Source organism: Ambystoma mexicanum, chromosome 13 (genome assembly GCF_040938575.1).
Source record: "Ambystoma mexicanum isolate Mex_15411 chromosome 13, UKY_AmexF1_1, whole genome shotgun sequence".
NCBI lineage: Eukaryota > Metazoa > Chordata > Amphibia > Caudata > Ambystomatidae > Ambystoma > Ambystoma mexicanum.
This window is the reverse complement of record NC_090938.1, coordinates 173,811,658-173,838,828: the sequence shown is the minus strand read 5'-3', so window position 1 is coordinate 173,838,828 and position 27,171 is coordinate 173,811,658. Positions and strand designations below refer to the sequence as shown.

Here is a 27,171-nt window from a genome sequence, read left to right as displayed (position 1 = left end):
ATGTCATTTATCTCCAGTTCATGGGCTGAGTCTTGGTGGGGGAGGTGGGGCTAACTCCGCCTTTCATCCCGCTGAATTCTGTAAGGTTTGTTCACATAAGTTCAGATTGTTTTTCCCAGCGTGTGCCTGGGCCGTGGAATACTTGTGTACATGCTGTCCCTGGGTTTAGGACAATTTGTAGGAGACTTCTAGTTATTTGGAAAGAGTGATGGTAAGGTATTGAGACTGAGAGTGACTGTGCATAACAGAGAGTGAGTGAAGAACATTTTGGAGGGAGAGCAAAAGGGGGGTTGTGAGTAGGAGAGAGAGGCGAGAAGCAGGAGGATGGAGCAAAGAAGAGGAAGGAGTGGGAGGGAAGTGAAAGACGAGACACTGAAGTAGAATGGAGGCTGGGGTAGTGTAAGGCGGTGTGGGATAGGGAGGGTAGTGGAAAAGATCAGTACGGAACTCGTGACTGGAGACAGGCGAAGGGAGAGAGAGTGATAAGACCAAAAAGACAGTGAAAAGGGAGGAGAGATCGAGAGTGATCTGTGGAGGAGAGGAGAGAGAAAGAAAGAGAAAATAAAGCAACAAGAGCAAAGAGGAGAGGCGTGAGAGAAGAGAGCAGACAGCGTAGGGAGAGGACAGTGATAAAAAGGTTGAGAGATGGTCATCAGGTGGAAAGGCACATCAGGGCAATCAGACTACCATGCTAGGCCACCTAGGAAGGCTCTGGGGGAGTTAGATAGATAATGCCACAGCCTTTAGGATTCCTCATAGTAAGGCTAGCCTAGACAGTAGGGGTCCCCTGGCTGTAGTGAATCAGTACTGCAAGAAAACATTTCGGAGTAGGAAGCCTGAGGTAGAAAGGTGCAAGCCCCCGCCAGGATGAAGAAAATGGTTATAGGGGCCAACCCTAGACTTAGAGCCTGAATTGCCTCTTTTTGAATATAATTTCATTGTAAAAGTTCAAAACGAACTGGACTTGTCTTGTGACTCACTGAGAAGCTTGTCACAGGTGCCAGCACTGGAAACACCCCTCTCTACTACTCTTTGCTGGCCTCAATCTGTTCCTCAAATTGTAACTTGTTCAACACCACTCAATGCTTCCGTTTCTGCCGCTCATCCCTTTGCTTCTGCTCTACTAGGGCTACCGGTCTACCCTCTAGAAGGAGCTTCCTCATGCCCAGCTCCACCCTGTGAGGGTGCCCTGGGAAATGAAGGAGACCAGGCCCCTAACTCATGCTCAGGGTTGACTCAGGATCTCTGGGAAACCACACTACCACCGCTTTGGAGGAATGGCCGGAACAACTATAGCTGTCCCCGTCCACTTCCATGCCCCCCACTAAATGTGTATCTGGCTTTGGACATCCAGGTCACTCTTGGCCACTGGGTCTCCTCCGCCACCCCAGCTTGCAGTCTGAAAAAGCTTGCAGTCTCTTAAGCATTTCAGGTTTGCTAAGCTTACTGCCATGGGCGAATTCCCTTTCCTGGCAGAGCTCACAAAGGACATTGCACTTCCCCGAGTCCATGATCAGTCCCAATGCCCAATGTGCAAAAATAAATAACATGACTGGCAGAGATTCTAATGTTGAAAGTAGAGTCTTTTATTTTGGCAGAGAAATCTGTAGGTGGAGTCTGTATCAAATCCAACCACGGCCCACGAGTGTGATGCAATTACTACTGCTCTGCACTATTACTAATCTGGCAAATATGCCAACCGTAAAGGTGAAACGGGTCCAGTCCGCTGGCTACACCTCCTTTGCCTCTTTTGTTAACATTGGCAGAGTGCAATTTAAACTGTGCAGGAGGAGTGTCAGCTGGTACAGCTGCAACACAGTCAACAAAAGTACTGCGATAACAAAATAAAGAATGCCCAAGCAAGGTTCTATGAAAAAGGGACTTCAATAAAACTAAAGATGTACACAGCTAGTTAAAACCATTAAAGATCCACCGCTGTAAGTGATACATTGAGAATGTAGACTTTGAGAGACACTCTGGTTCAAGAAAGGGGTGCAGGGCTTTAATTTGAGCAGCAAATGTCAAGGTACTTGAAAGTGTCTATAAAAAAAAGTAAAGGGTTGTATATTTTAAGTCAATGGGGCTTGTTATATCTGTATGTGGTGGACTGCGTGTTATATCCGTGCGTGGTGGAGTGCTTGCGCGGCTCCTGGAAGGTTGAAATGTTCGTGTGTGAGTGAGGGATGACGTGCAAGGGTTCTGGCGGTTCACAGTTGGAAATCTGATGCCCGTCGGGTGGGGTGCTGCCAGTGTTTCTCCTACCATACCAACTTTGTCGAGGAGACAATAAACTTACTTGAAGTACCATGCTGCGTGTCACCGCTCATCTATACTTACCTTACTACAGGGCCCTTTTAGAAGGACCATGAGGATAGGATCACTGATAATTCCTTTATTGCTTGTCCCGGTGGCTCGACAGCATTGAGCTGGGTTTCTTGGTGCTTTTATGAAGTTGATTTGGTGTCAAGACTTCTGAGTCATGCTGTTGCACTAGTGAATAGTCATTGAGGTGATTTTGTGGGGGTCTCAGTGAGACACGTCAAGTCGATGGCTCCTAACAGGTTGAGTCTGCAGTCGAGTTGGGTCAATACGATGCTTCCACTGGGTTGAGTCAGCTTTTGAGTGGGTGAGCCAATGGCTTCCAGCCGATCGGGTCTGCTTTCAAATCATGTTGAGACGATGCTTCTGTTTGGTCGAGTCTGCACTTGGGATGTCGAGTTACAGTGCCCTTCTCTGGGTCGGGTCGGTGTCGAGGCAGATTGAAGAAGCTGGTATGGTGTTTTAAGTTCTTAAAGTGCCAAAAGCAGCACTACAGGTCCTTCAGCTGCTTTAAGGCAGTCCAGCATGGTTGTGCTGGGTCGGAAGCGTTTCTAGGTGGTAAATGGGAAAGTGAGCTGCTACTAGGCTTCTTAGTTGCTGGGAGACTGTGATGAATCCTGCAGAATCACCAATAATCCCCAGCCAAAGGTATCCTCCGATATTGCCAGGCAGCCGCTACCTGATCCTAACCCTGGGGGTGGCATCGGGGGGAGGAGGCAGCTATCAAGGGGAAATGCTGACTCTGCTAGGAGAGATGCAGTATTCATCTTCTAAGGATGAAGGTGTAATCATTCTGATATACCTAATGTCATGCTATCAATGTATCAGTCCCGCCTATTTCAATGCCCAAAGAACCTGTCATGAGAAGTCATTCAAACAGAACAAAATTGGTTTTTCAGTGGTTCAGGAATTAAAGGTGAGAACCTTGAATTGTCATAATTCTGCCTTAAGGAGAAATACTCGCTCTAATGTGGAATTGCACACTCCTTCCACAACCTCCCCTTGCTCTAACAACTATCAGTACATAGAGCAGTCTGAATTAACTGAAAGCAACATGGCATAACCTAATGTCACATATTCTTCTATGGACTTCGGTCCGCATAATGCTAAAAGTACTGGGATGAGGAAGAAGAGCTCAGAGGCAATGAGGACTCAGATTGCTATGTATTCAAAAGTGCGGTCTAGTTGCTGCCACTCAAGGCACCTGAACTGGATATTTAAATCCCAAGATGAGGCACATCTGGGGAATGAAGGTGAGGCAGAGGGAGAAGGGCAAGGAGCATTGAAAGGCCATGCGGGAGGTGTAGCTGAGGAAGCCGAAGCCATCTGACCTGCGGAAGCAGCCACAGAAAGGAGCCCACCAGCAGAAGTCACCACAAAGGGTGAAAGTGAGCAGAATTGCACAGTTTGCACAGCAGGAAGCGGCATACTAAGAAGCCCATCTGAAGAGGAGATGTGCTCCCAGAGCAGCATATGGCAGGTTGGTGAAGTCGAGGAAGATAAACTGATCTGTCATCACTCCAGAAGACTGACGCGCAACTTACTGTTGGTTCGCAGAAGTAAGAGAGAAAGCAGACTGAATGCTGACGGGCCACTGTGAAGCCTGACAGCTAGAGGGAGCCACTGCAGAGAACCAGTGAGTTGGCTGAAGGTGAATGCCGACACTGGGGTACTCCATACAAGAAAGTTGATGCAATATAACAATTTTGACTACCAAACAATTGACGAATCAAACTATTTTCTGAATATCGAATAAGTAAAGAAACGAAAGCAAAATGGCAAAGGTGAAAGTTCCTTTATAAGGGACTAAAAGAGGGGAAAGTTTATGACCAGCATTATAAACACCTAAAAGGCTTTCAAAAGACGTTAGGACAATTACCAGTGGGGACATCCTCTAACCAGTATTACCCAGAGCCAAGAGGCTATGAGAAAAACATACTAAGACAACCAATGGAAAAAGCACATAACCAGCATTATCATCAGCTGAGAAGTTGTGAGAAAACATCCTCTTATAAGAGATATACTTTTGGGAAAGCCTATATCTCACATTGCCACCAGCCAAGAGACTGTGAAATCATACCGAGGCGACAAGGCCGCAACTCTTTCTTTTTGAGATCTCAGTTGGGGTACGCTTGTAAATCAAAGGCCCTCATTACAACACCGGCGCTAAACCATGGCGCTATTAGCACCATGGTTGGTGCCGGTGTTGTAACAGGTCCGCCAAGGTTCAATGGGGGAATTACTACCCCATTCCAAGGTTGGCGGGGCGGTAATTCCCCATTGAACCATGGCCCTTCCCCATTCCCATTTTCGCCCCATAGAGCTCTATGGGAACGGGGAAGGCGCTAAATATGGTACCGCAAATTGCGGTACGGTACTTAGCACCAAGGTCCCTTTGCGGGTCCCTACTTTAACGGCTGGTGTAGACCAGCCATTAAGGTCGGGTCCCGCAAAGGGACCTCGTAGTAAGGCGCTAAGTGTTTGACGGCGCCGCAGCCTTTTACGGCGCCGTTAAACACTTAGCGCCAGGGTCGTAATGAGGCCCAAAGACCCTTTGAGGAAATCTCTTCTATATTTCATTCCCAGTTTGGGGAAAACTGGAACACAAGTTGTCAAGAGACTATAGGAAGAGGAAGTTATTGTTCAACTCTCTGTACAAGAGAGATTGGTGTGGAGAATCTTGGAATCAATATTTCCTCCACGTTTGAAAGTAGTTGTAGGAGTTTTCTTCCTGGTAGACGAGCTTACCAGGAAAGGGCATGTGTTAGTCCTGGTAGACGAGTGGACCAGGAAAGAAGATGGTGGACTGATAAAAATATATTTGTGACAAAATGATGTGTTGAAAAAAACCTTTGTTGAATCAAGAAAATCCATGTACTTTAATATTTGTTTGAAAAGCAGAGGCATCACCAAGACAAGTTGATTTGCTATCCTGACAAAAGTGTTTCATTTAATGAGATGTATTAAGAAAGGTTGAAGTACTATCTTGACAAAAGTAGCTCCTTTGAATAAGGTGTTACTGATTACAGAACAAATGCACTGGTTTGAATTTATGTTTGTGAAACAAAGTCCATTATACTTTCAAGAGGGATATTGTGGAAAAAATCCAGTTGTTTTCTATCAACAAACCATGGTGGGGAACGAATATACCAGAGAAGTACACAGTGGTTGAAAAATACTTTCTATTACCTTGAAAATAACTTTGATGAATCAGAACTGTAACCAAAGTATTCCCAAATATATCCAGGGGTTGGGAGTTCAACCCTGGTCACAAGGATTGCATTCAAGAACCTTTACGTTTGAATTGCAAAAGTGTTTTGTTGAACTAAAGTTAGCCAGATTTTCCTTGCATCATTTTGTTGTGTGCATTAGTGTGAGGGTCAGGTCATTTTGCTTTAGTTTAAGTTTTCTAGGCAGCAACCTCTCTATTAGGATAGAAAAAGTAAGGCACTTATCAAACCCCTTTTTATTTGAATAAATTGCAAACCTTGAGAAACTGTTACCTTTGTGTCCGTCTCGCATTTCTGACCCCTCACAAGATCCAATCCATGGTCTGCAGAGACAAGGTGAGTCCTTTGTTTCTGCACTTGCAATCGAGAAAGATAAGTCTGCCACCTACAGCAGGCCCTTCACCTGCAGAGAAAAGGTTTCCAGTGCAGAAGAGACGCCTTGAGCCACAGCTTTTTCACCCCAAATGTGCACGTTAGGTGCTAGGAAGAAGAGCGTTCCTGTTCTCTTTGATGGCAGAGGTCTTTGGAATGGACTTTATCACCAAAGGAGTTCCATGTAAATCCTTCTTGTCTTGGTGTTCAATGATGAATAAACTAAGGGGAGGGGAACTCCCCTTAATAAAGGAAAAAATCTACAGTCGGTTATTCCAAAGTAAGCTGTTGTCAATGGTCCAATCCCGACTGCTGTAACACACCTAATGTGCTTTGTCTGCGGGAGGTGGTGAGTGGCAGAGAGTTTAGCGAGCCCTAGCAGGATCTAAGATAGTAGCACTTCTCTTAGGCGGAACCTCTCCTTGGGGCTTCTCTAACTGCAGCCCCTTACTCGGTCTGCCGACTTCAAAAGGACTCTGTTATCAGCACCCTAGCGTGAGATGGTCTTTGTCATGTCAGGAGTGTCTTTGACATACTGGTTCCAAGGGGACCTCCCAAGGAGGGTTGCCATCTCATGGTCGAAGGTGTCAACCTTCCTCAGGGAGTTTAAAAGAGAAGCTTCCTGGCCAGGGTTGCACAAGGTTGTGGCTGCACACAGTCCAGACAGCTAATACACACATACTATGAGTCACCTCCCTACGCTGACACAATTAGAAGATCCAAAGGCTAATGGCTTTAAAATTGTGTAGTCTTAGTAACCACTATGCCATAACCAGATATAGCTTATATTTAGAAATACATGCCACCAGTGTGAAGAGGTACACAACAATGGGAATTCTAAACCATAGGTGTCGATGTTTTCAAAGCCATCTCCCTCTGTTGGAATGTTGTGTTCAAGAAGCTGTGTGTGCATGTGACCATTAAACATGATCTGATGCTCTGCAGGACAGAGGATGGAGATGTAAGTAGACTGGCGCAGCAAAGTGCATAGTTGCATTATGCTTTTTAGCATGAGGAATTGTGAAAGTGGTGTCTGATTAGCAGATCCTAGAATTAGCTGCATCATTTTATTGCTAAAAATCAGAAATGCTAAAGCTCTTGCACACTTCTGAGATGGCATTCTGTTGCTGGAGCGCATTTTGGTAGAGGGGAAACCAGAGGTGTGATTGACTGAGTCACTGACTCCCTAGATCTGACCGTGGGTAACCTGAAGCTCCTCATTTCAAATATCGCAGGTCTGTCATCCAAACTAGAGAACCACGATTGGTTGATGGTTTTCCGTAACTTTGATATCTTGATTTTTGATTTATATAGGGGCTTCGCATATACAGATGGTGCCTTTAATGCAACTGCTTAAAAAAAGTGATGACTGAGGGCATGCAGGGATCATGGGCCTCACATTTTATGTATCAGTTATAGTAGAGTTATGAGTTGTAACCTATCACACAAGCATGGATAACTTGGATAGTGTAAAGCTCATAAACCGAAGGCCTTCTTACTATACTTTTTCAATAACAAGATGGAGAAGCTCAGGGAAGTATCACTGGCAAGATCTATCTGCGGAAAATAAACCTGTACAAAGGGGAACCAGAAGGTGGTGGGCAGAGATTTGGATGCAATTGATCTACTTTTTGACAAGGATGAGGAGGCTTCTTGTAATATTGGTTTTCCAATGATAACCATTCAAGAAACATGCGCTAGAGGCCTGATGCTGTGGCATATTCATTGTCAATCAGATATAGAGCAGTTAATTGGAGGATACTCCCAGATATTGCTGGTAATTACACTTTTGATAATGGAAGAAGAGAACTATCAATTACTTCTTTCTGCCAGTAGCACATCTATTCTTAGACATGACATAGATGAACAGACGTGACCAAAAATAACTATGGGCGAACAGTGTATTGTCTAAGGGTGGGGAGTATCATATCTGATCTAGGTAGGCAGCAAACTGGGGAAAGCCCAGGCCCAGACAGCAGTCCCATTGACGTCTTTAAAATGTAGCTGTAATCGTGGGTTCCAATGATTGTGATGGTTTGAAATGAGAATATCATAGCTGCATGGCTGCTGACCAGTTGGATGATGGGTCTATAGTCCCAGTTATTAAGAAGGGTGATAAGGCTTTTTATCACCCAATTACCCTTCTAGATCACACCTTGAACAAGAATTCCAGGATACATCTTGATAGATCGCTGAAATGGGGGTAAAGGATTTCTCAAAGATATACAACTAGGTTTCTGGGTCCAGTTTGGGATGAGCAATCAGGCGCATCATTTTTTACCTAGCATTGAAGAGTATGTCCATGGGTTACATGTATCTGTCTAAGAGACACGCCCGCATTTGACCATGTGCACAGGTGCACCTTACTTTCAACTTTGCTTCACAAAGATATATTGACCAGTTTATTGGAAGTACTATTGGAGCTTCACAGTAGTTTTGGGGCACAAGTGAGGTGCGTGGTGAATAGTGAGCTCACTGCAGGTGTAAACGGCAAGAAAAGGTGTATACAAAGGTTGTGTTTTGGCCCCACATTTGGTCATCCTCTCCATAAACTCCCTGTCTGCATGCCTGGACATGTTTATCCATGACATCCCTCGCTCCAGATGTTGGCGGACATGAACATCTTGTATATGGGAGCTAAGGTTCTGCAAGTTAATACTATCAAATCCAGTGCCTTTTGTATCGCCAGGACCTATTAACTGGTCAGACCTATTTATGTAGATGATAAATGTGGGCTATTTCTGGTTTGAGCTAACTACCGCAAATATCAGGTCCAGGAATTTCACTCCCTCTTTAAAATGCTTTAATGCTATGGGGGTTGTCCTGCACTATCCTATAGTGGTTCATGACCTCAGCCCTAGATCACAGGAAATAATATATGTCTGTTTGGACCCAGGCTACTTTCACCCATTTACCCCTACTAATGTGCTTAAAGTCAATGATACAAATACACTTTAAAAACTCTTGTTTCTAAGAACACAGCATGATTTATGTTGTTCTATTTGCATAATAACAGCCAACACGTGTTTCAGTCACCTCATGGCCTCCCTAAGGGCTGCATTAGATAATCAGTTCCAACAAGGTATGTTACAGAATTACCACAACCCACTGTTGGATATATGGATGCCGTTATTTCAAAACATATATTCAAAGTGTGAGAAAAACAATTTCATAATAAAGCCACATTGTTGGTTACACAATTATTTGTGGTCTCTTACCACATGACTCCAAGCACAGCTGTAGCCTGCACCATCTCTAGGTGTGAGAGACGTTATTCACTCAGCCAGCCATTCAAACCATACCCAGATAATGTTACAGAAGACATTAGCCTGCAATCGATAGAGCAATTCGACTGACCGAGCAATTCGACTGACCGCGACTACAAGGAGCAGATGAAGTCACGACTGGCCTCATGACATAGAAGTGCTAGATATGAAGTACATTTGCATCCATGGACGAAGTTACATGGACATTTTAGTTCATTGCAGGTAGACACAAGGATATGCTTATGACTCACATAGTTAGAGGAATGAACACATATACTATTTGCTGAGCAAGAAACCGCAAGGTGCACAAGAATACATATGGACAGCTTGCTGACGCTTAATGCGACTAATATGGACAGCCATGCACATTAAGATGGAAGCCACAGGTACATTGGAGTGAATTGAAGAAGCTTTGAGAGTTTGAGAGGCAGAGAAAGCTGACAGGCTGATCAAGTTGAGGCTGGCAGGACAGGCTCCCAGTGCAATCAGTGAGCATAGGTAGCCAAGGACACAGAGGATAGGAAAGTTTCCAGATAAGCAGAGGAACGAGCACCTACTAGAAACACATGCTAAAAACCTCATAATTACAGGCAGCAAGGATCTATTTCGCAGTCCCTACACAGGTGACTTGCACCTGCCAGACATTGCCTATTTATGTGGGTTAGATAGGGATGCCGGTTCCCATAGAGCTGAAGGCAGTGGGATACAAATGTAACGCAGGTTCAAAGGCAAATGTTCTGTCTCACAGCTTGGGAGATCAGAGATGGTAACTTAATGGGAACATGTAGCACCTTTGGGGTTGTTCCCATTACCTTGAGGTGTTGCACTCGACATGGTGCATGTCCAAGGTTCCAAGGCTGAGAAGACTCTCTTTGTCCAATCCCTGTTCACCATTCACACTAAGCTTACACTTGTAAGTCTACTTTTGATACCTTCGGAGGTGGTCTTAGGTGGAGCCCCAGATATGGTTTATGCAATTAGTATACTAATACAGTACAGAACCTATATGTAGTTCACCTCATTAATCAATCCCGTCCTCTGATAGGTTTATGGGACTTAGCCGCATTTTGAAACATCATTTGTAAACAAAACCAGCTAACAGGTGCCTAGACGCAGAGCGTGTGGAGACTGTTACGTAGTTCATGCTGCAATCCCCGTCATTTGAATGGGCAATAAAGACAATTGAACTTTGTCTTATTGCTGGGTCTTCCATTCCTGGTGCAGGGGATTTCAAGGGTCCACTTCCTCTTGCATGTAAATTGGGAGGCTTTTAACAGCCCCCTGACCGCCATTACACTTCTCCATTGCTATCCCCCCGGGTTTCACTATCTTCCACAGTGATAGACTGGACTCCAGAGGCAGGGGGGTGGGGGGTGGGGTGCTACTCATTACAAAGGTCTCTTCTTGGACTGGCTAGTAAACGTCAACTGCCAGGTCCCTGTCCTCTCCAACCTTCCCTGCCCCTGGATTGACCACCATGTCATCTCGTTCACAGTCTCGCCCAACAACCCACCCACCCACACCGCCCCACCTATGCCGCCCGCTATTGCCCGCAGTTTGTGAAATCACACTAAAGCCTGAATTCTGCCCCCGATTGGCACACTACATCCAGTGTATCTACCTCACTCCAACCCAGACACAATAGCCAATCTATACTCAAAAACTTGACACCATCGCCCCACTTGCAAAAACAAACCAACCACGCACCTCAATCCGAAGTTCACGCCAGACCCCCTTTCTCTCCGATCCAAGAAATGTGAGGCTGAGGCCAAATGGAGAAGAACACCCTCCGACACCCATAAATCCAGGTTTTCCACCTCTGCCAAACCATACAAACAAGCAATCCTACAGGTTAAAACCACCACTTACGATACGAAAATCGCCAATGCTACGTCTAACACACGAGAGCTTTTTACCATCCTCAGCGAACTGGAATCCCCCTCCTGCCCCCACTCAACATCACCAAAGACGAGGCCTGACGCACCAAGATACAAAATACCCTCGGGACAAAACTGTCACCCACCACAAAAAATACAATGAAAGCAAGTCACTTCTAGCATTAATGCACTACCCCCTCACACCATCTTGCCTCCTACAGCCTTGCAAGACCTTTGCCCATTCTGCTTTAAACCTGTCACTGAAGCGGAGGTCTCCTCCATCCTGAAAGTCCTGAAACCCTCCAGATATAAAAGAGACACCTGCCCAGCCACAATTATCAAGGACTGTTTGAAAGCCTTGGTCCCATTCCTCACAACATTTATCAGGTCAGGTCCTTCTTCTCATCATGCCAGGTCCCTACCAGCCTCAAGGAAGCCTGGGTACATCTTTGTTTAAAAAAACATCATTATACCGATCCACCAACTACAATCCCATCACCAGAGAACCTTTCCTCCATAACATTCTGGACAGAGCAGCCTACCTCCAAATCCAGCAATACCTGGAATCTAACCGCATCCTAGGAATCCTTCAATCTGGGTTCCGCCCATGTCATGGCACGGAATCAGCCTAAAGAACCAGCTTGACAAGATCAAGGATGCAGGGAAGCCTGCACTCATTTTACTCCTAGACCTCTCGGCAGTGTTTGACTTGGTAGACCATAAGATCCTCTGTGGCCAACTTCTTGCCCGAAGCAACCAGCTGCATCACCTCTTTTTTGGAGGACAGAACTGTCAGAGTCTTCACTGAAAATGCATGTGCCCCCGTGACTCCTATATCTTGTGACATTCCCCAAGGCTCCTGCATCTCCCCAACCCTCTACAACATTTTTACCAAACCACTTTTTGACCTCCTAGATTCAATCGGTATCTCCTAAACCAACTACATGGGCGGCACCCAAATTCTCCTTGCGCTCAATGGACAACTACCTTGCAGTCTGTCAGACTAAACACTATCTACCAGATGATCCAGGATTGGATGGCCATGTACCTTCTTTGTCTTAAAGATGAAAAACTGCTATCCTCTTCATGGACCCTCCTGCTGCCCTCAAAAACCACAACCACAAAAATGCCTCCTTCACCATTAATGGCATCTTGATCCCCATCTCGATCCCCGTTTCCCTGTCAGTGAAGACACCAGGAGTCTATGCAGACGCTTCTCTCTCCCTTAAACGCCAAGTCAATTGCCTCCTCTGCTGCCTACACCACCAAACTTATCAACGCCGGCAGACCCTTCCTATCTGCCGACAGCTGCCTCACCATTGCCCGAGCCATCATTGTCTTTTGGTTAGACTACTGCGACGCATTGTTTGCAGGCACTTCAATGCGCAACATCCAGAAACTGCAAGTCTTCCAGAACAATGTACTCCAAGCCCCTCTTAACATTCCGAGGCGAGAATGTATGTCGGCCGCCAGAAGAAATGTTCACTGGCTCCCAATAGAAGAATGGATCACCTTCAAAACGATGTCTTATCACCAAGTGCCTCTCTGACTCTGCCCCCATAACTCCCACAGAAAATCATGAAAGCCCAGTCAATTAAATCAACCAGAACTGCTTACGCTAACTGGCTCGTCATGCCTAAATTCAGACGGCTAGAGCTGGTGTAGCAAGATTCCCAGTTATTGGAGTGAAACTCTGGAACGCACTACCACCTGGCCTAAGAGCAGAACACACACACACTGGACTTTCCGCAAACGTCTAAAAACCTGGCTCTTCACCTAGAACATTTCCCGACCACCCCCCCCCCCCCCCAACACCTTTCTGCCAACACAAGATGTACTGCTTTGAAATCTGTTTCTGCTACATCGCCTTGATTCTCATGTGTTTAGACTGATTGATTGGTCATTTATAACGCGCTCAATACCCGTAGGTTTCTAAGCGTTCCGTGTCGTCTTGCTTCCAAGGCAAGCGCGTTGCCCCGGAGCTATGCTCCCGAGACAGTGCCATTTACAAATGTAAAAAAAAAAAATACATCTCTGCTTCTCTTCTGACATCCCCTGTCCCGTCCTCCATCCTATCTGCTAGTTCATGTTCTCATCCCGGCATTCTTGCATTATTTGCGAACATAAGAGAGCAATATTCGCACTACACCCATTACCCACATTTTGCCTTGCTGGTCCTTTCTCTTCCTGTCCACAAAACCACGTGTCTTTTGACCATTTTGAAAAAGCTTTGCTTTTAATACTAAAATGACAGACACTGCTTGCTGTGTTCCTCCTACAACAGCCCGATCTCTCCTTCCTCATAATTTTCATTAGTAGCTTCTTTTTGTTCAAACTTGTTCTCACTTTTGTTTTCAAACTTTTGTGTTTTCAATTTTTTCTTTTTAAACTTTAGCATTTCAAACTTGGATTTTCAAATTTACCACCCTATACCTATCACTGAATTGAGCTACTATACGTCGCTTAAAAAGTATGCAAGGCACTAAAGACAATACAGTGGTAGAAATATGTTTTTCCTTGTCACTTTTTTATGTATCATCTTTGTCAATGCTGTGACGAGGTGCCGATATCTCAACGTCTGAAATAGTCTGTTTTCCCTTTCCATGGTCAGTTCGCCCAGTACAGGGCACCCAGGTAGGCAAGAAAGATTTAAGGAAGAGAAGGAATGTGGTTATTGTGTGAAGAAAGTGAAGTCCTGGAGAGACTGCGTCTACAAACTGGAGTGGAGAGTGCACTGGCCCGTGGTACTTTCAAACTTTGATACAAGATACCTAAGACTGAACTTCTGGGGAGAAGCGAGAATGAGCAAGTAACCTGTGCAAGCCTAAATCACATGGCCGGCTACCTGGAATAAAACGAGGAGGAGGAGCTAAGGTGAAGATCTAGCCGCTCTGCGTGTGTGGAGCAATGAAGGAAAAGTAACTCAAGAGAAGTCTGGAGTGGATCCAGTGAGACAACGAGCTGAGCCTCCTGATGCGGAGCCCGTGGATAGCCTGAGAAGCTAAGACGAGGGGAAGAACCTAGAAGAGCAAGAGAGCCAGCAAATGAGACTGGGTTCAGAAGGCCACCCCGGAGCTGCTGGCGGGAAGAAACATTTTTAATGGAGAGAACAGCCAGGTGTGCTGGAACACTCAAGAAGCACTGTCTTGTCCCTTCAAATTGGCTTTTCACCCTGGTCGCTAAGTGTCCAAGTGGTGCTCTTAGAGCGGGGCAAAAAATAGTAGAAGAGTTGTGGAGAGGAACCCTGCACTGAATCAGGCCCCTGTGCTTCCAAAACGACCTAAAGTGCTTCCGGCTCCCATTCAGAGGCTATTGTGGCCCCTCTGGATCCTGAAATTCCAATGCCTTGGGCACTAGAAGCAGTTTTGCATTGCCTATTACAGTGCCTCTTCCATCTGCTCCAGTGTTGCCCACTGAGGGGAGAGGAATCCATTGTGAGATCATAGATTAAGGGGGATTACTGAATGGTTTATCGGGACTTGTAATGCCTTGGTTGATATTGCTGCAGCAGTTGCATGTCACTCAATTGGGAACTGTGTCCTGGTATATTAACAAAGAGACCGTAGAAAAAGATTTGGGAGGAGCAGTCCGTTGAAGTTTTTGAGCTAATAGAAGAGATTTTGGATCTGGATTGCCAAAGGGATTTCAGGAACAATCGGGGCAAATTTAGGAAGCATGCTATTGAAACGTGTCCGACGAACCGGATGAAAGGTTTTTTAATGTACATGTCCATACTGTGGAAAAGAGTCCTGAATTAGGCCTGACATGTTCTTATGACATGCATACATTAATTGGAGCTCAGAAAGAGTTTGTCTTTTAGGTTTGTCAGATTTATGATGGAGGATTTCATAGAATGGAAGCAGGTTAAGCAGAGTTGTAGTGATCACAGAGAGTAGTGACCAATTGGTTATCAAAGATGAGTGCTTTTGGGGATGCTAACCTTGGGGATGATGAACCCCGGGCAATTGTACGGTTTTCTGGTATGATAATATGACTGTGACCAAGGTTATCAAATACGAATGGCCTTTGTGCAACATTGTGCTATATTTGCGGAAGAATTTATTTTGGTCTTGCTTAATGGCTAATACTTGATCTAAAGCAAAGCCTGTCCCTGCTGTGCCAAATAATGCAGCTGAGGCCTTGACTTGTACCAAGGTGCCACCACCCGACAGTGGCACTGGCGGTGACGCCACATTCAGCGACTTGCAGAATATTGGTGAACCTGGCACCAATAAATAATTGCAGCATTGCCTGCACTGAAGACAAAACAGGGCTTAGAAATGGGTGCATTGGCAACTTATGCTAGCGTTTGTGAGAACACGGATTCCGTGCTTAGCTCAAAGTATGTTGTAGCATGGATCGGACGCTTGCACAAGGAGCCGCGTTTGGTGACCACAGAAACGTGGCTGCCATATTATTCTTTGCTAAACGGTGTGGTGCGACAGTAGCTCTCTGTCACATTATGATAAATAAACCTTTGGTAGGGTGGGAGTGGCTGAGCGAGGGAAACAGTTAAATCAAGACGTCCTATTGATCTGGACAGGCGAGTGATAATGATGAGAATTTTAAAGGGGATCTAAAGTTCTGAGTGAGGAATTGCTCTTCATCATGGACTTGGGACTTTTGAAGAGCATTTAGGACAGGCGAGGTTGTCCCTGCTTCCAGTAAGAACATGAGTGGAGAACATAGCTAGATCGGCTTCTTGCTGGGAATGAATGGATGTGTATCAGGATTGGCAAGTCCAAGACAGACCAGAAACTGTGAGGTGGGGTTCATGAGGCCCAGTCAGCACAGGATTAGAGTGATTATAGGCTAAGCGTTTATTCCAGAAGATTTAGGTGGGGTATTTTTCATTCACCAGAATGGGTCTTCTAGCTCCTGTCTCCATTGCTGCAGAATAGTTACCTGCACTTTAGAGGCAACAGGGATCCCTGCAAGGGGCTCATCATCTCACCCCTTCAGGATTGGTGCAGCCGCTCCTTCAGCATCGAGGGGATTGGTCAATGGGTGGTTATGAGGATTGGTAGATGTAATTGAGGTTGTTCAAGCGGCAGGTCAGTACACACAATTAGTAGCAAGATGCACATGTTTGACCACCTCATTTTACGCCAGTAGAACGAGGTAACTATGAGGGTGGTGTGTATGGGATCCAGTCATTTTTTGAAATGCTTTTTTTCGAAATGCAATTATCTCGAAAACATTTTGCAGAAAAAAATAATTCCAGATGTGTTTTTTTTTATTTAATACTTTTTTGGGGTTTTGTAAGTTTAAAAATGTGCTTTAAAAAAAGGGGGTTTGGGGCGAACCCCCAATTAAAAAATAAAACATTCGGAAAAAAAATTCCACGAAATGTTTGAGATAATGGCATTCGAAAAAATCACTATAAACCGGTGTGTATTATCGGTCACTCATTCAGGAATTGGGAGGCTGAACATCTATGCGGCCTAGGCAACGTTGGGGGGCTATTGTCAAGCAACATTACATTTTATTGGTTCTGGATTGCAGAATGTGTCTTCCTGAGCTGAGGTGGGATATAAATAAGTATTTTCTAGGGGTGTTGAACATGTTCCGTAACTGACCGTGGTGCATATGGTTGCAAACAATGTGGGCCGCTTGTGTTGGAGAGGATTTGAGGCTTCCTTTTGGATGAGCTTATATGGAGTTGAATTTTTTAAGGACTCTTGTAGATTGGTCTCAAATGCTTCCTCTGGAGGATTGGTGGACCCCCCGGAAAGGGGAAGACCCTCAATGAGTCAATAGGAAGCTCAGTAGCAAGGTGGCTAAATGTACTCTCAGAAATGGGAAGCGGAGGAGTATCAATCATGATTTTATAGATATAGTGACTAGATGGTCCATGAGGACTATGTGCTTATCTGTCCATGTGGTGCATGGAGTTTTCATTGAGAACAGTAAGACCTTTGCAAAGACGTGATGGAGGTCAGGTGAGAATGACTAAAAAGCCGGGTTATTCGTCCTGTGGTGGGGTGATTGTAATGTGGTTCTCAATACTTGGTGGTTGTGTCACTGTCAACGGGTACTTTCATAAATGTCCAACGGGACAGGAAAGGGTCATCCTTGCCTGGGTGGTATGCCTATTGGCACACTCAGTCCCCCCTGACATTCTAGTTTGGGGCAGAAAGGGAGGAGAGAGGTCAGAGTTCAAATGGCATGGGGCATATGGGCTTGGAATCGTCCGCCACAGGAACAAAGGGGCAGAAAAAGGACTCACTAGGAAAGAGGCACCCGGCTTGTGGAATTCATAGATTGCCATTTGGGGTCTCACATCATATGTGTTGGGTAATCTTTTATTTGAAAATGGGTAAAAAATATACTGAAGTTCAGTGTTTTGCTATCGATTACCCTCTGGTCAAAGAGAATATTGTGAGAAAATCTCAACCAATCTAAGAAAACATCTTCCCTGGATTTAAAAATAAAAACACATGAAGGGGTAACCAGTTCTGAATGCATGCCATCTCATCTGCAGAGCCTTGGGGAAGTAGAGTTCAGGATTTTCATGAGAGAAGCTACAGTTTCGAACCTCGACCTATGAAAATTCACCTGCTCCCGAGCTTCCTGGCAGGCAGACGGGACAGTGCAGGTTAAACCGGTTTCCTGAAGGAACAGTGACGGTAAAGCATAGACGGTCTACACAAGACTTATTTTCCCATTGAAAATCCTTTGTGAACCAGGCATATGCACTTTAATGGATTTTATTAAACCACAATGTTGTTGGGGGGTAACTAAGAGTTAATATGCTTTTCGGTCTTGCTAATGCCACAGTGTCGGTTGTTCTTTGTTCACCCGTAAGCCAGAATCGTTATTCGATTTTTGCACGGCCCAGCATGCACGGTTCCCTGTTTTACTTCCCTTATTACACTGGCTCCTCCCACTTGTAAGAGCGCTTACGCTGAATGTCCTGTAGCTTGCTTTCACTAACCGTGCCATCATGCACACATGCACAATGTTTCTTTAATTTGTCTTCAGTACAACTCTCATCCAGGCAAGCATGCAGGGCGGTTGGAGCAACCAATCAAGATGATCTGATCGCGGGCTGAATCTAATGATACAAGTCTGCGTTCTGAGCAACCCGATGACTGCTTCCCCGCCATATTGCCCCCACTCACTTCCCTACTTATTTTTAACTCCCCCAGCCCCACTTACCTGGTTACTGTGGTGCCTGCCGCCACTGCTGCTGCTGCCTCCTCCTGTTGTCCCCACTGGCCACCATGGAAATGTAAGAGGGGCTAAGTACGGAAAATGCTTTGCTCTTTGCACCCGAGGTTACTGGATTGGCAACCCAGGGTGCTAATACCAATAATCACTGGTTCTGCGGGCTGTCCAGCCCATGGAACGGGTGATTAATGCTATATTGTGATCAAGGCACAGCAATCACCCGTCCAATAGTCCCCAAGAAAGCCTGCAACGAGAATGCAATAACATAATTGCCAAAATTGTCCAATTCAATCTGTAGGTATTATTCTGAGCTGTTTTTTAGCCCCTCTTCCATTTCCATGGCGGCCAGCAGGGACAACAGGAGGAAGCAGCAGCAGCAGTGGCGGTAGGCACTGCAGTTACCAGCTGAGTGGGGCTGGGGGAGTTAAAAATAAGTAGGGAAGCGAGAGTGGGGTGAAGATGGCAGGGCGGAGAAACAGCCATCAGGTTGCTCAGAACACAGGCTTGGATCATTAGATTCAGCCCGCGATCAGATCATCTTGATTGGTTGCTCCAACCGTCCTGCATGCTGCATGCCGAAGACAAACTAAAGAAACATTGTGCATGATGGCAGGGTTAGTGAAAGCAAGCTACAGGACATTCAGCGCAAGCGCTCTTACAGGTGGGAGGAGCCATTGTAATAAGGGAAGTAAAAGAGGGAACCATGCATGCTGGACTGTGCAACAATCGAATAACGATTCTGGCTCACGGGTGAAACAAAGAACAACCCACACTGTGGCAATAGCAAGACCAAAAAGCATATTAACCTGTAGTTACCACCCTGACAACATTAAAATCCATTAACGTCTATGTGCCTGGTTCACAAAGTATTTTTCAGTCGGAAAATGAGTCTTGTCAAGACCATCTAAGCTTTACCGTCACTGTTCCTTGAGGAAACTGGTTTAACCTGCACCTGCCCCGTCTGCCAGGGAGCTCGGGAGCAGGTGAATTTACATAGGTCGAGGTTCGAAAGTGTAGCTTTTCTCATGAAAATCCTGAACTCTACTTCCCCAAGGCTCTGCAGATGAGATGGCATGCATTCAGAACTGGTTACCCCTTCATGGGTTCTTACTTTTAGATCCAGGGACAATGTTTTCTTAGATTGGTTGAGATTTTCTCACAATAATCTCTTTGATCAGAAGGTTAATGATAGCAAAACACTGAACTTCAGTGTATTTTTTACCCATTTTCAAATAAAAGAGGCACGAGTTCAACAGGGATTTTTCAACTACAGCTACTTATTGATTGGTGTGAAAGAGACACAGGGGGTCATCGCGAGTTTGGCAGTAACCCTTAAATGGGGTGGTAATGCTATTACCGCTGCATTTAAGGGTCCGCCAAAGCATGGGTTTGGCAGGATTTACCCCCAGCTGTAAACTGGGGTAAATCTGCCGTGAATTTGATGATTTTTCGGTGCAATTACCATGCGGTAATACCACCGACGGTAGTTGCGCCGAAAATTCCCCATTGGGCCCAATGGGGAATTCCCGAATGGGCACTAATAGCGCCAGTTGGTTTGACGATAACACTATTAGCCCCGGGAATACCACCGGGATACCGCCCAACTCATGATGAGGCCCACAATGTTTTGTTTGGAACATAACATTTAAAGCCCACCAATTTAAAGCCAATCAACCACAGCAATGATTTTGGAGGACTGGAATTCTGAAAGTCAAGGTGGACTGGGCAGAGTAAGCGACATATTAGCCTAACATTAGACTGAGCCCCCTTACCGGTCTAATATTAAGATACGGGTCTGCTTGAAATTCTAGGATTTCTCTATATGTGGTTGACTCCAAACCAGCCATATTGTCCTACCAGAAGCACTGGATCATTGGAAACAGTCCAGATGTAAGCATTAAGCACCCGTTCCAAGGGCTGGAATGGGTGATAACAGCCCAGGGCCCGAGTTAAAGGCCTGAACGTAGTGAGGGAGTTGAGCGAGGCATCCTGGGCTTAACACTAATAGCAACCCGGCTTTCCATTCCAGAATCCAGAGATACTAAGAAAATTCCATTTTTATTCAATGTCACCATAGGACTGAGTGCTCCAGCCCTACTAGCCTTCCAGACACCGTAGCTTTAGTAATTCTTTTGATTTCACTCCATGACTGATTGTTCCTGTCGTATTGGCCGCCCAGAAGCAGTAGCATTATGAATTCTATCGAGTTCGCAATATGACTGACTGTTCCAGCCATACCAACCTTCCAGAGACACCAGCCTCCAGAATACTCCCGATTTCACCATGCCTGATGCTTCAGCCCTATTGACCTTCCAGAGCCACTTGCCTCCAGCACTTCTCTTGGTTTCACTAAATCTCTGACTGCTCCAGTCATACCAGCCTTCCAGAGACACTGGCCTTAGGAATTCTCTTAATTTCACTAAATGATTGGCTTCTCCATCCCTCCTGGCACCCAGAGACACTGGCCTACATCATTTCTCTTGGTTTCACTCTATGGCGGACTTGTCCAGTCTTAACCACCTTCCAGAGACAATAGTATAATAATTCGCTTAAGGTCTCCATCTCACAGACTGCTCGTCATGCCAGCCTTGCAGAGACATGGCCTTAGGAATTCTTTTGATTTCACTATGTTATGTTAATTGATCATTGTATAGCATCTACTGCCATTGTTATGGCCTCAAAACTCTGGGGTGGAAGGCCCTTTGGAAGACCTAGTCTGTGTAAACATGAAAACAAAAGAGCATTAAATTGCATGCTGTTAAGACGGATTTCTGAACTCTGTCCTGGTGGCGTAGAAGTTCAGAAGGCCAACCTAATTACTTGGAACAGAGTAACCTCTGGACGAGCCAGACCAATCAAGGTAGCGATCGCGGCGGTCAAGACTAGGTCTCAAGAGGGGTGAGGGTGACTGAAAGCCCGCAATGAGCACACAAAGCAAGATCACTTACAAACTACTCCAAACAGTTGTGATATTAAAAATATATACACATTTATTTCAAGGCCTTTAAAACAATGACCATAGCGAGAAAATCACAATATAACGATAGTAAACCAACACATACCATATCAACACAATATATATACAAATACAACAAGTCTCAAGCGTTATATGCACGAAATGTGTAGTCCACCTAAAAGGGAGGGAAAACAGGCAGTGCGCAATAATGCTTAGACCCAGTTCGCCTTCAGAGGCACCTAACTAGATGGAAATCCGAGCCCTGCGAAGAGTGGAGCCTTGTGCTCAAAAGTACCTGCACGCGCTGGTGCCAACGGGCAAAAGGAGAAGCTCCTCGAGGGAAATCAGGCAGTTCAGTTTAGTGCACAAAAGAAGAAGAACAAGTTCCGCGACTCAAGCGCAGCCTCCACAGTGGGCAGAAGCAGAGCGCGAGTACGGAAAAGGGTGCTGTTTGACACAGCGGGGAAAAGCAATGGGCTCCTGCAGGAGGGCGACCAGATCCTAGCTATGCTACTCACCGGTCCCCGATGCAAGCAGACCCAGGCTTCTCCGCGTCAATTTCAGCAGCTGGCAGGTTCAGAAGAGCAGGGAACGCCTCGTCGTCGTGTTGAGTAAAAAGACGTCTCAATCGAAGAAACCCGCACAGTTTGTTACCACAGCAGGGCAACGGAGCGGCCGTGTGTATCTGAGCCCAATGTACACTACTCACTTCAGAGCTGGGAACGCCAAGTGTACGAAGCGTGTGAGAGTGACAAGGACTCGAAATACTACACAACCAACCTGGCGGCGGTTACAGAGCAAGACTCCCGTGTAAGCTGGTCAGTCAGCTGGATGGCCCAGAGACGCTTCCGAAGGCTTACTGGCAGGAGATGGTGAAGATGCCGAGAATAGCTGTTCCCGCTATTCCAAGGGTTGAAGTACCAGTCCAGGCCTTCTGGTTCGATCAAAGGTGAAAAGGGTTTCACAAGGCGACAGCAGTGCAGAGGAGAATTCCTTCAGCGGGTCACCAGCGATTCCTCGGTCCAGCCTCTTGGTTGCAGGATACTTGGCTCCTGTATTCCTTCGTTCGTGAGAACTCAGGAGATCGACATGGTAGTGGTGTTTCCAGCCCCCTCTTATCCACGGTTCCCTTCGCGCCAAAACGGAGGAGACCCAATGGGAGATCCGCTCATCAACACTCACACCATACGTGGACCAATCACGGACCACGGTGGTCCCAGGCATTCACACCACCCTAGACTCGCTGGCACCCAGGATGTGTATTGGGACCAGACATCCCAGCCCACATCCTGGAGGCACACACAAGACATGTAGAAGCCCGCGAAAGCATCCGTGTTTCGCGGGAAAGTACATGCCCAAATAAGGAAGGCCCCGGGTCGGCTCGACCTGGGGAAGGTGAAGGGAGCAAGACGGTCAGCGGACAGGACAAAGGAGCCTCGTGGTCTGGCCATTTTGGGAGCCAGGCCACCATTTTGGGTTAAGCGCGGAAAACGCGCTTAGAACGCCAAAAGGAGCTCAAAACACAAGAAACGATCGCTGCCACCATTCCCGTCCCTGAATCACTTGCACCGATCAGATACAATCCTAAACGAGTATCTAGGGCCTGTAGAAGGCTAGAGACCCAAGAGAGCTGTAACTTAGCTTACAGTGCCCTCTTGTGTCATGTTGCACGAAAGCCGCAACATGATAAAAGAAACTACGGGAAACAGCGTTCCCCGGTACGGACTGTTTTAAGGGCATGTCAGTTTCCCCGTAAGAAAGGAGCGAAAGCCCAGAGGAGTGCGGCAGAAGGCTGCACTTCTCTGGCAAAGTCAAGAACAAGGTGAAAAACAACAGCAAAAAGTTTAGGGGTTGCCACATGGAAGGAAAATTACCTACAATTACGAAATCTTTCCTAACACATGCAAATAGTATTTAGAAATGAGTTAACTATTCAGATATAATTAGTGTTTAATACATTGTACAAATTGCAAAGCAGTGTGTTCAGGTGCAGAGATGACTGCTATGTCAGTGACTATGTGACAGCAGGATCGAAATGTTGCTGGCCCTCAGCCAGTGGCATAGCACAAAATGTGGGGGCAACCCTGAGAGCCATGGGCCCCCCAGCCTGGGAACAAATAATGGGTCGCAGAACACTCTGGGCCGGCCTACGTGCTGCTGCAGGGGTACGCTGCACACTGCACTAAGAGAAAGATATATATGTGTTTTTAATGCATAATACAGCACACTTTCTGAGAAAAATTGGCTAAAAAGCCTGAGCATTTGCAATTGTATTGTAGGGTAACACCAATCCAAAAATCCAATGCATGCAAGTCACCAACAGTGCACAGGAACCTTAATGTTTTAATTAATGTAATGCTTTGCTATTAAAAATGCCATGCCACAATGAAAGCATGTCCAACTGGCTGCACAATTTAGATCAGTCTAGAGATGTAACAACATATTACAATAAAACATGCCATGCCTCATTTAGACATAACTAGACTGGTTGCAAGAAAAAGCTAGTGGAAGCAATAACACTTATCACGGTTGTTTTATCACAGACACCCTGGAAAATATACAATGCCACAGTAAGAAACTGCTCAAATGCTAGTCTAGCCAGGTAATTACACTTAGCAAGACTGCTTTATCAGAGATGCCCCGTTTAAAAAAAGTCAAGCCAAACTAAGAAATGACTAGACTGGCTGCACCAAATTGCCTCTTCAGCCACTAATACCACATATCATGCCTGCTTAGCCCGGACATGTATGACCATTGTTTTTATCGCACAATCCCGACCCACCTAGCCCTGACACATCCCTCTCCCGCCAACCCCATCCCCCAAATTCCGCTCCTCAGCCCACAATTACCTCCACGTCCCACTTCCTTGTCTCATTGCTTACGTATGAGGAACCTTGCTCATAGGTAAGTACTTGGATGAGGAAGAGTGAGACTAGGAGTAATGACAATTACAGGTAACTAAGCCAGACATTATCTCCATGTCCCGCTACCTCCTCCCAGTACTTGTGTATGAGGCAAAGTGCCTCATACTCAAGTACTGGGATGAGGAAGAATAGGGCTAGGAGTAATGAAGATTACCAATAAGTGAACATGACACTAAACACAAGCAATGGCGCAACAACAATGATCTGACTGGGTTCCAGCACTATTCCCCCCCACCCCCTGAAATGTTGGGCTATGTTGACTCACCCTGGCTGACCTACAGAGCCGTTGCTGGACAGAATGGGACACAGATGTTAAACGGCACCTGGGTTTTGCTGTTAAAAAAGGCCCAGCAATTACTAACGTAAAGGATTTCACCGTTAGTACCTGCATTCAAATGCAACATTTTTTAGGCAATTGAAATCGTGATGTGGGTTTAGTACTTGTATGCCAGGGTAGAGAGAGAAAAGGAGACCACTCATTCTCAGCGCAGTCCATAAGTGGGTGCTTCCACACTTAAAGGAGAGCGTTAACTGCTTGTAACATTGAAGGTGCACTAGAATAGTCTCATTAGAATGCGTAAATAAGTTAGATACCCCCAACAAATAAGTTTCCCCCTCCCCCACAGAGCCTCTCCCTACATTTGAAACATTAGAACCCCACGAATAGTAGGTTTTGTTGCTCCCCTGAACACAAGCACACTCACCATACACACACACCCAGCCACCCATACATTTAATTGTGTACCCTTTCACCATAGAGGCACACACAGGACGCCACCCAAGCATTAAAGTGTGCACATTTTCACCATCCAGGCACACCCAGACAGCCGCCCACACATCATGCACCCACTCATTCATCATGCACATTACATTATATACATATGTATGCACAGACTTACATGCACACACAAACACACATTTAAAGAAAATACATGTTCTTACCTTTAATCCATTGGTACAGGGAACAAGGCCTTCCGCTCCATACAGCAGCCAGGAACGTGGGTTCCCATCATCTGCAGAGGATCGGGAGGGCTCCGTGTAATGGGGTGGAGGGGAGCCCTATTGGTTCAAAAAGAAATGGTTTCTTTTTGATGTCACTCTGACTGCATAAAGAAGTTGTTTCCGTTAAGGGCCGAACAGTAACGGAAATAGTTTCTGTATGAAAGCAGAGTGACTACAAAAATAAACTATTTATTTTTGATGTCCTAGGGCTCCCCGCACCCCATGGCATTTATTATTTTTTTATTTTTTAGGGGTCCTCCTCCCCCCCACCCCCCGCACTGCAGAGGGCTCCGCTGCGCCAGTGCCCTCAGCTACATTCTATGGGTTGCAGTTCAAGAGGGGGAATGGCTGCAACAGAATAGTCTATCAACCCCCAGGGCAACTGTCTACAGTTGAAGGCTCTGCTATACTTCACATACAGAACATATGCACACTGAATAACATGCAGTCACATGCAAATTAAACGCACAGTTGTCTGATGTGTCAAAGATACACAGGTCCTCTTGTATGCAACTGACTGCTTCATTCCTACTAGACTCACAGGGACACTAGTCGTAGGAATTCCCACCAGACTTCCAGAAGCCCAAACCTCTTTTAAATACACTGGAGTTGCCTTTGTGTGTCTGGCCTGCACCAACATATCTGGTGTTCCACAGGCACTGCCCTTCAGTAAACCTTTAGAATTTACTGACGGACTGCTCCAGCCCTAACAGCCTTCCCGAGGGGAGGCACTGCTCTGCCAGAACCTTTCCTGGTGTCTCTATACGTGATGACATAACTGCACCTCCCCCAGCCCTACCAGACTTCCATTGACAACATTCTCCCAATTATCCGCGATATGCTCCCAACCTGGATGCACTGCCGATGTTTCAGAGCTACTGGTCTGCCAGGAATTCCCTTGATTTCTCTATACGACTCAATCTACCCCAGCCCCTCCAGCTTTCCAGAGACACCAGAATTCTTCAGACGTTCCTTTATGTGTTCCGGTCCACACCACCCTGGCTGCCAGGCAGGTGTTCTAGAAGCATCACTTGCCTGGACCCACTGGACCCACTGAACCTCCCCCCCCCCCCCCCCCCAAGTGCACAGCCCCCTCCAGGCCAATCTGCCCCTGCAGCAATGCTAAACAAATCGGGGTGTTCCTTACCCAGGTTGCACTCGCAGACCACCGCGGTAGCGATGAGTGACCCTGCCGAGGCTCCGTAGACGCGAGAGGCTGACCTTAGGATCTCGGGGGCCAGGTCCTGCAGTGCTTGCACAGCACCGACCTGGTACAGCATCAGAAACCCGCTGCCGGAGAACGAGAGGGACAGGGATGCCTTGGCATCGGCCACCTCCTCTGCCATGCTGGCTGGCCAATTCCTGGGTGCTAGACTTCAGCGTCCACGGCTCTGCAAGTCTCCGTACCTCTTTCTATCAGTGCCCCAAACAGATTGTGCCAGGCAGAGAGAGACTCTCTCCGCGTGGTAAGAATTCAAATTCAGCAAACAAAACAGGTGTGTCCTGCCGAACTCTTTGCCGCCGCCCCACTCCTTACTTCCTCTGGGTGTACTCCAGCGTGAACTCGAGCCCCAACCCCCTCCTCCTACCGCCCTAGCGGAGTGGTGTTGTAACAGGAGCTGGATACATGGAAATTCAACTGGGCAGCCCCTCCACCCATCACCACAGGCGGTGCAGAGAACCCAGCCCTCAACCCATCCGTTCCCTGGTAACGTTATGCTCCCAGCCTGAGGCCAAGTCTGTGGAGAGCGTGCATTCTGTTTATAAAGGATTCAGGGCTGTTCCAATGCGAGCAGGAACTTGCAGTGTTTTAGTGCGGGCCCCACGACTGTTGCTTCTTTAGGTCTCTTCGCACGCGTGCTCGGTTTGTATTGGTGGCGGTAAAAGATGCCCGCCCCCCCACACGTGATTTGCTTGTAGTGGCATTACAGAATTAGTGTTATTTTTATTTTAATTGCATCAATTAGTTTTCAAGAAAACTTTAAATGCAGAACATTTACTTGAGTATATATAAAAAAAAAATTTCAGCAACTATATAGGGAGAAAAATAAA

The 27,171-nt window shown here is 46.2% G+C and overlaps 1 protein-coding gene across 5 annotated transcripts in view; it reads right to left on the bottom strand.

Annotated features, from left to right (window-relative positions):
- LOC138521037 (omega-hydroxyceramide transacylase-like) overlaps positions 1-26,960 on the bottom strand; it is a 224,377-nt gene extending 197,417 nt beyond the window's left edge. For 2 of the 5 annotated variants that reach the window (XM_069633550.1, XM_069633549.1), the window contains exon 1: positions 26,267-26,960. In XM_069633550.1, the coding sequence (XP_069489651.1) occupies positions 26,267-26,465 (199 nt within the window). In that variant the 5' untranslated portion in view covers positions 26,466-26,960. The remainder of the gene's footprint in view (positions 1-26,266) is intronic. The other 3 variants (XM_069633548.1, XM_069633547.1, XM_069633551.1) reach the window with 3 other exon arrangements.
- Positions 26,961-27,171: the final 211 nt, after the last annotated feature.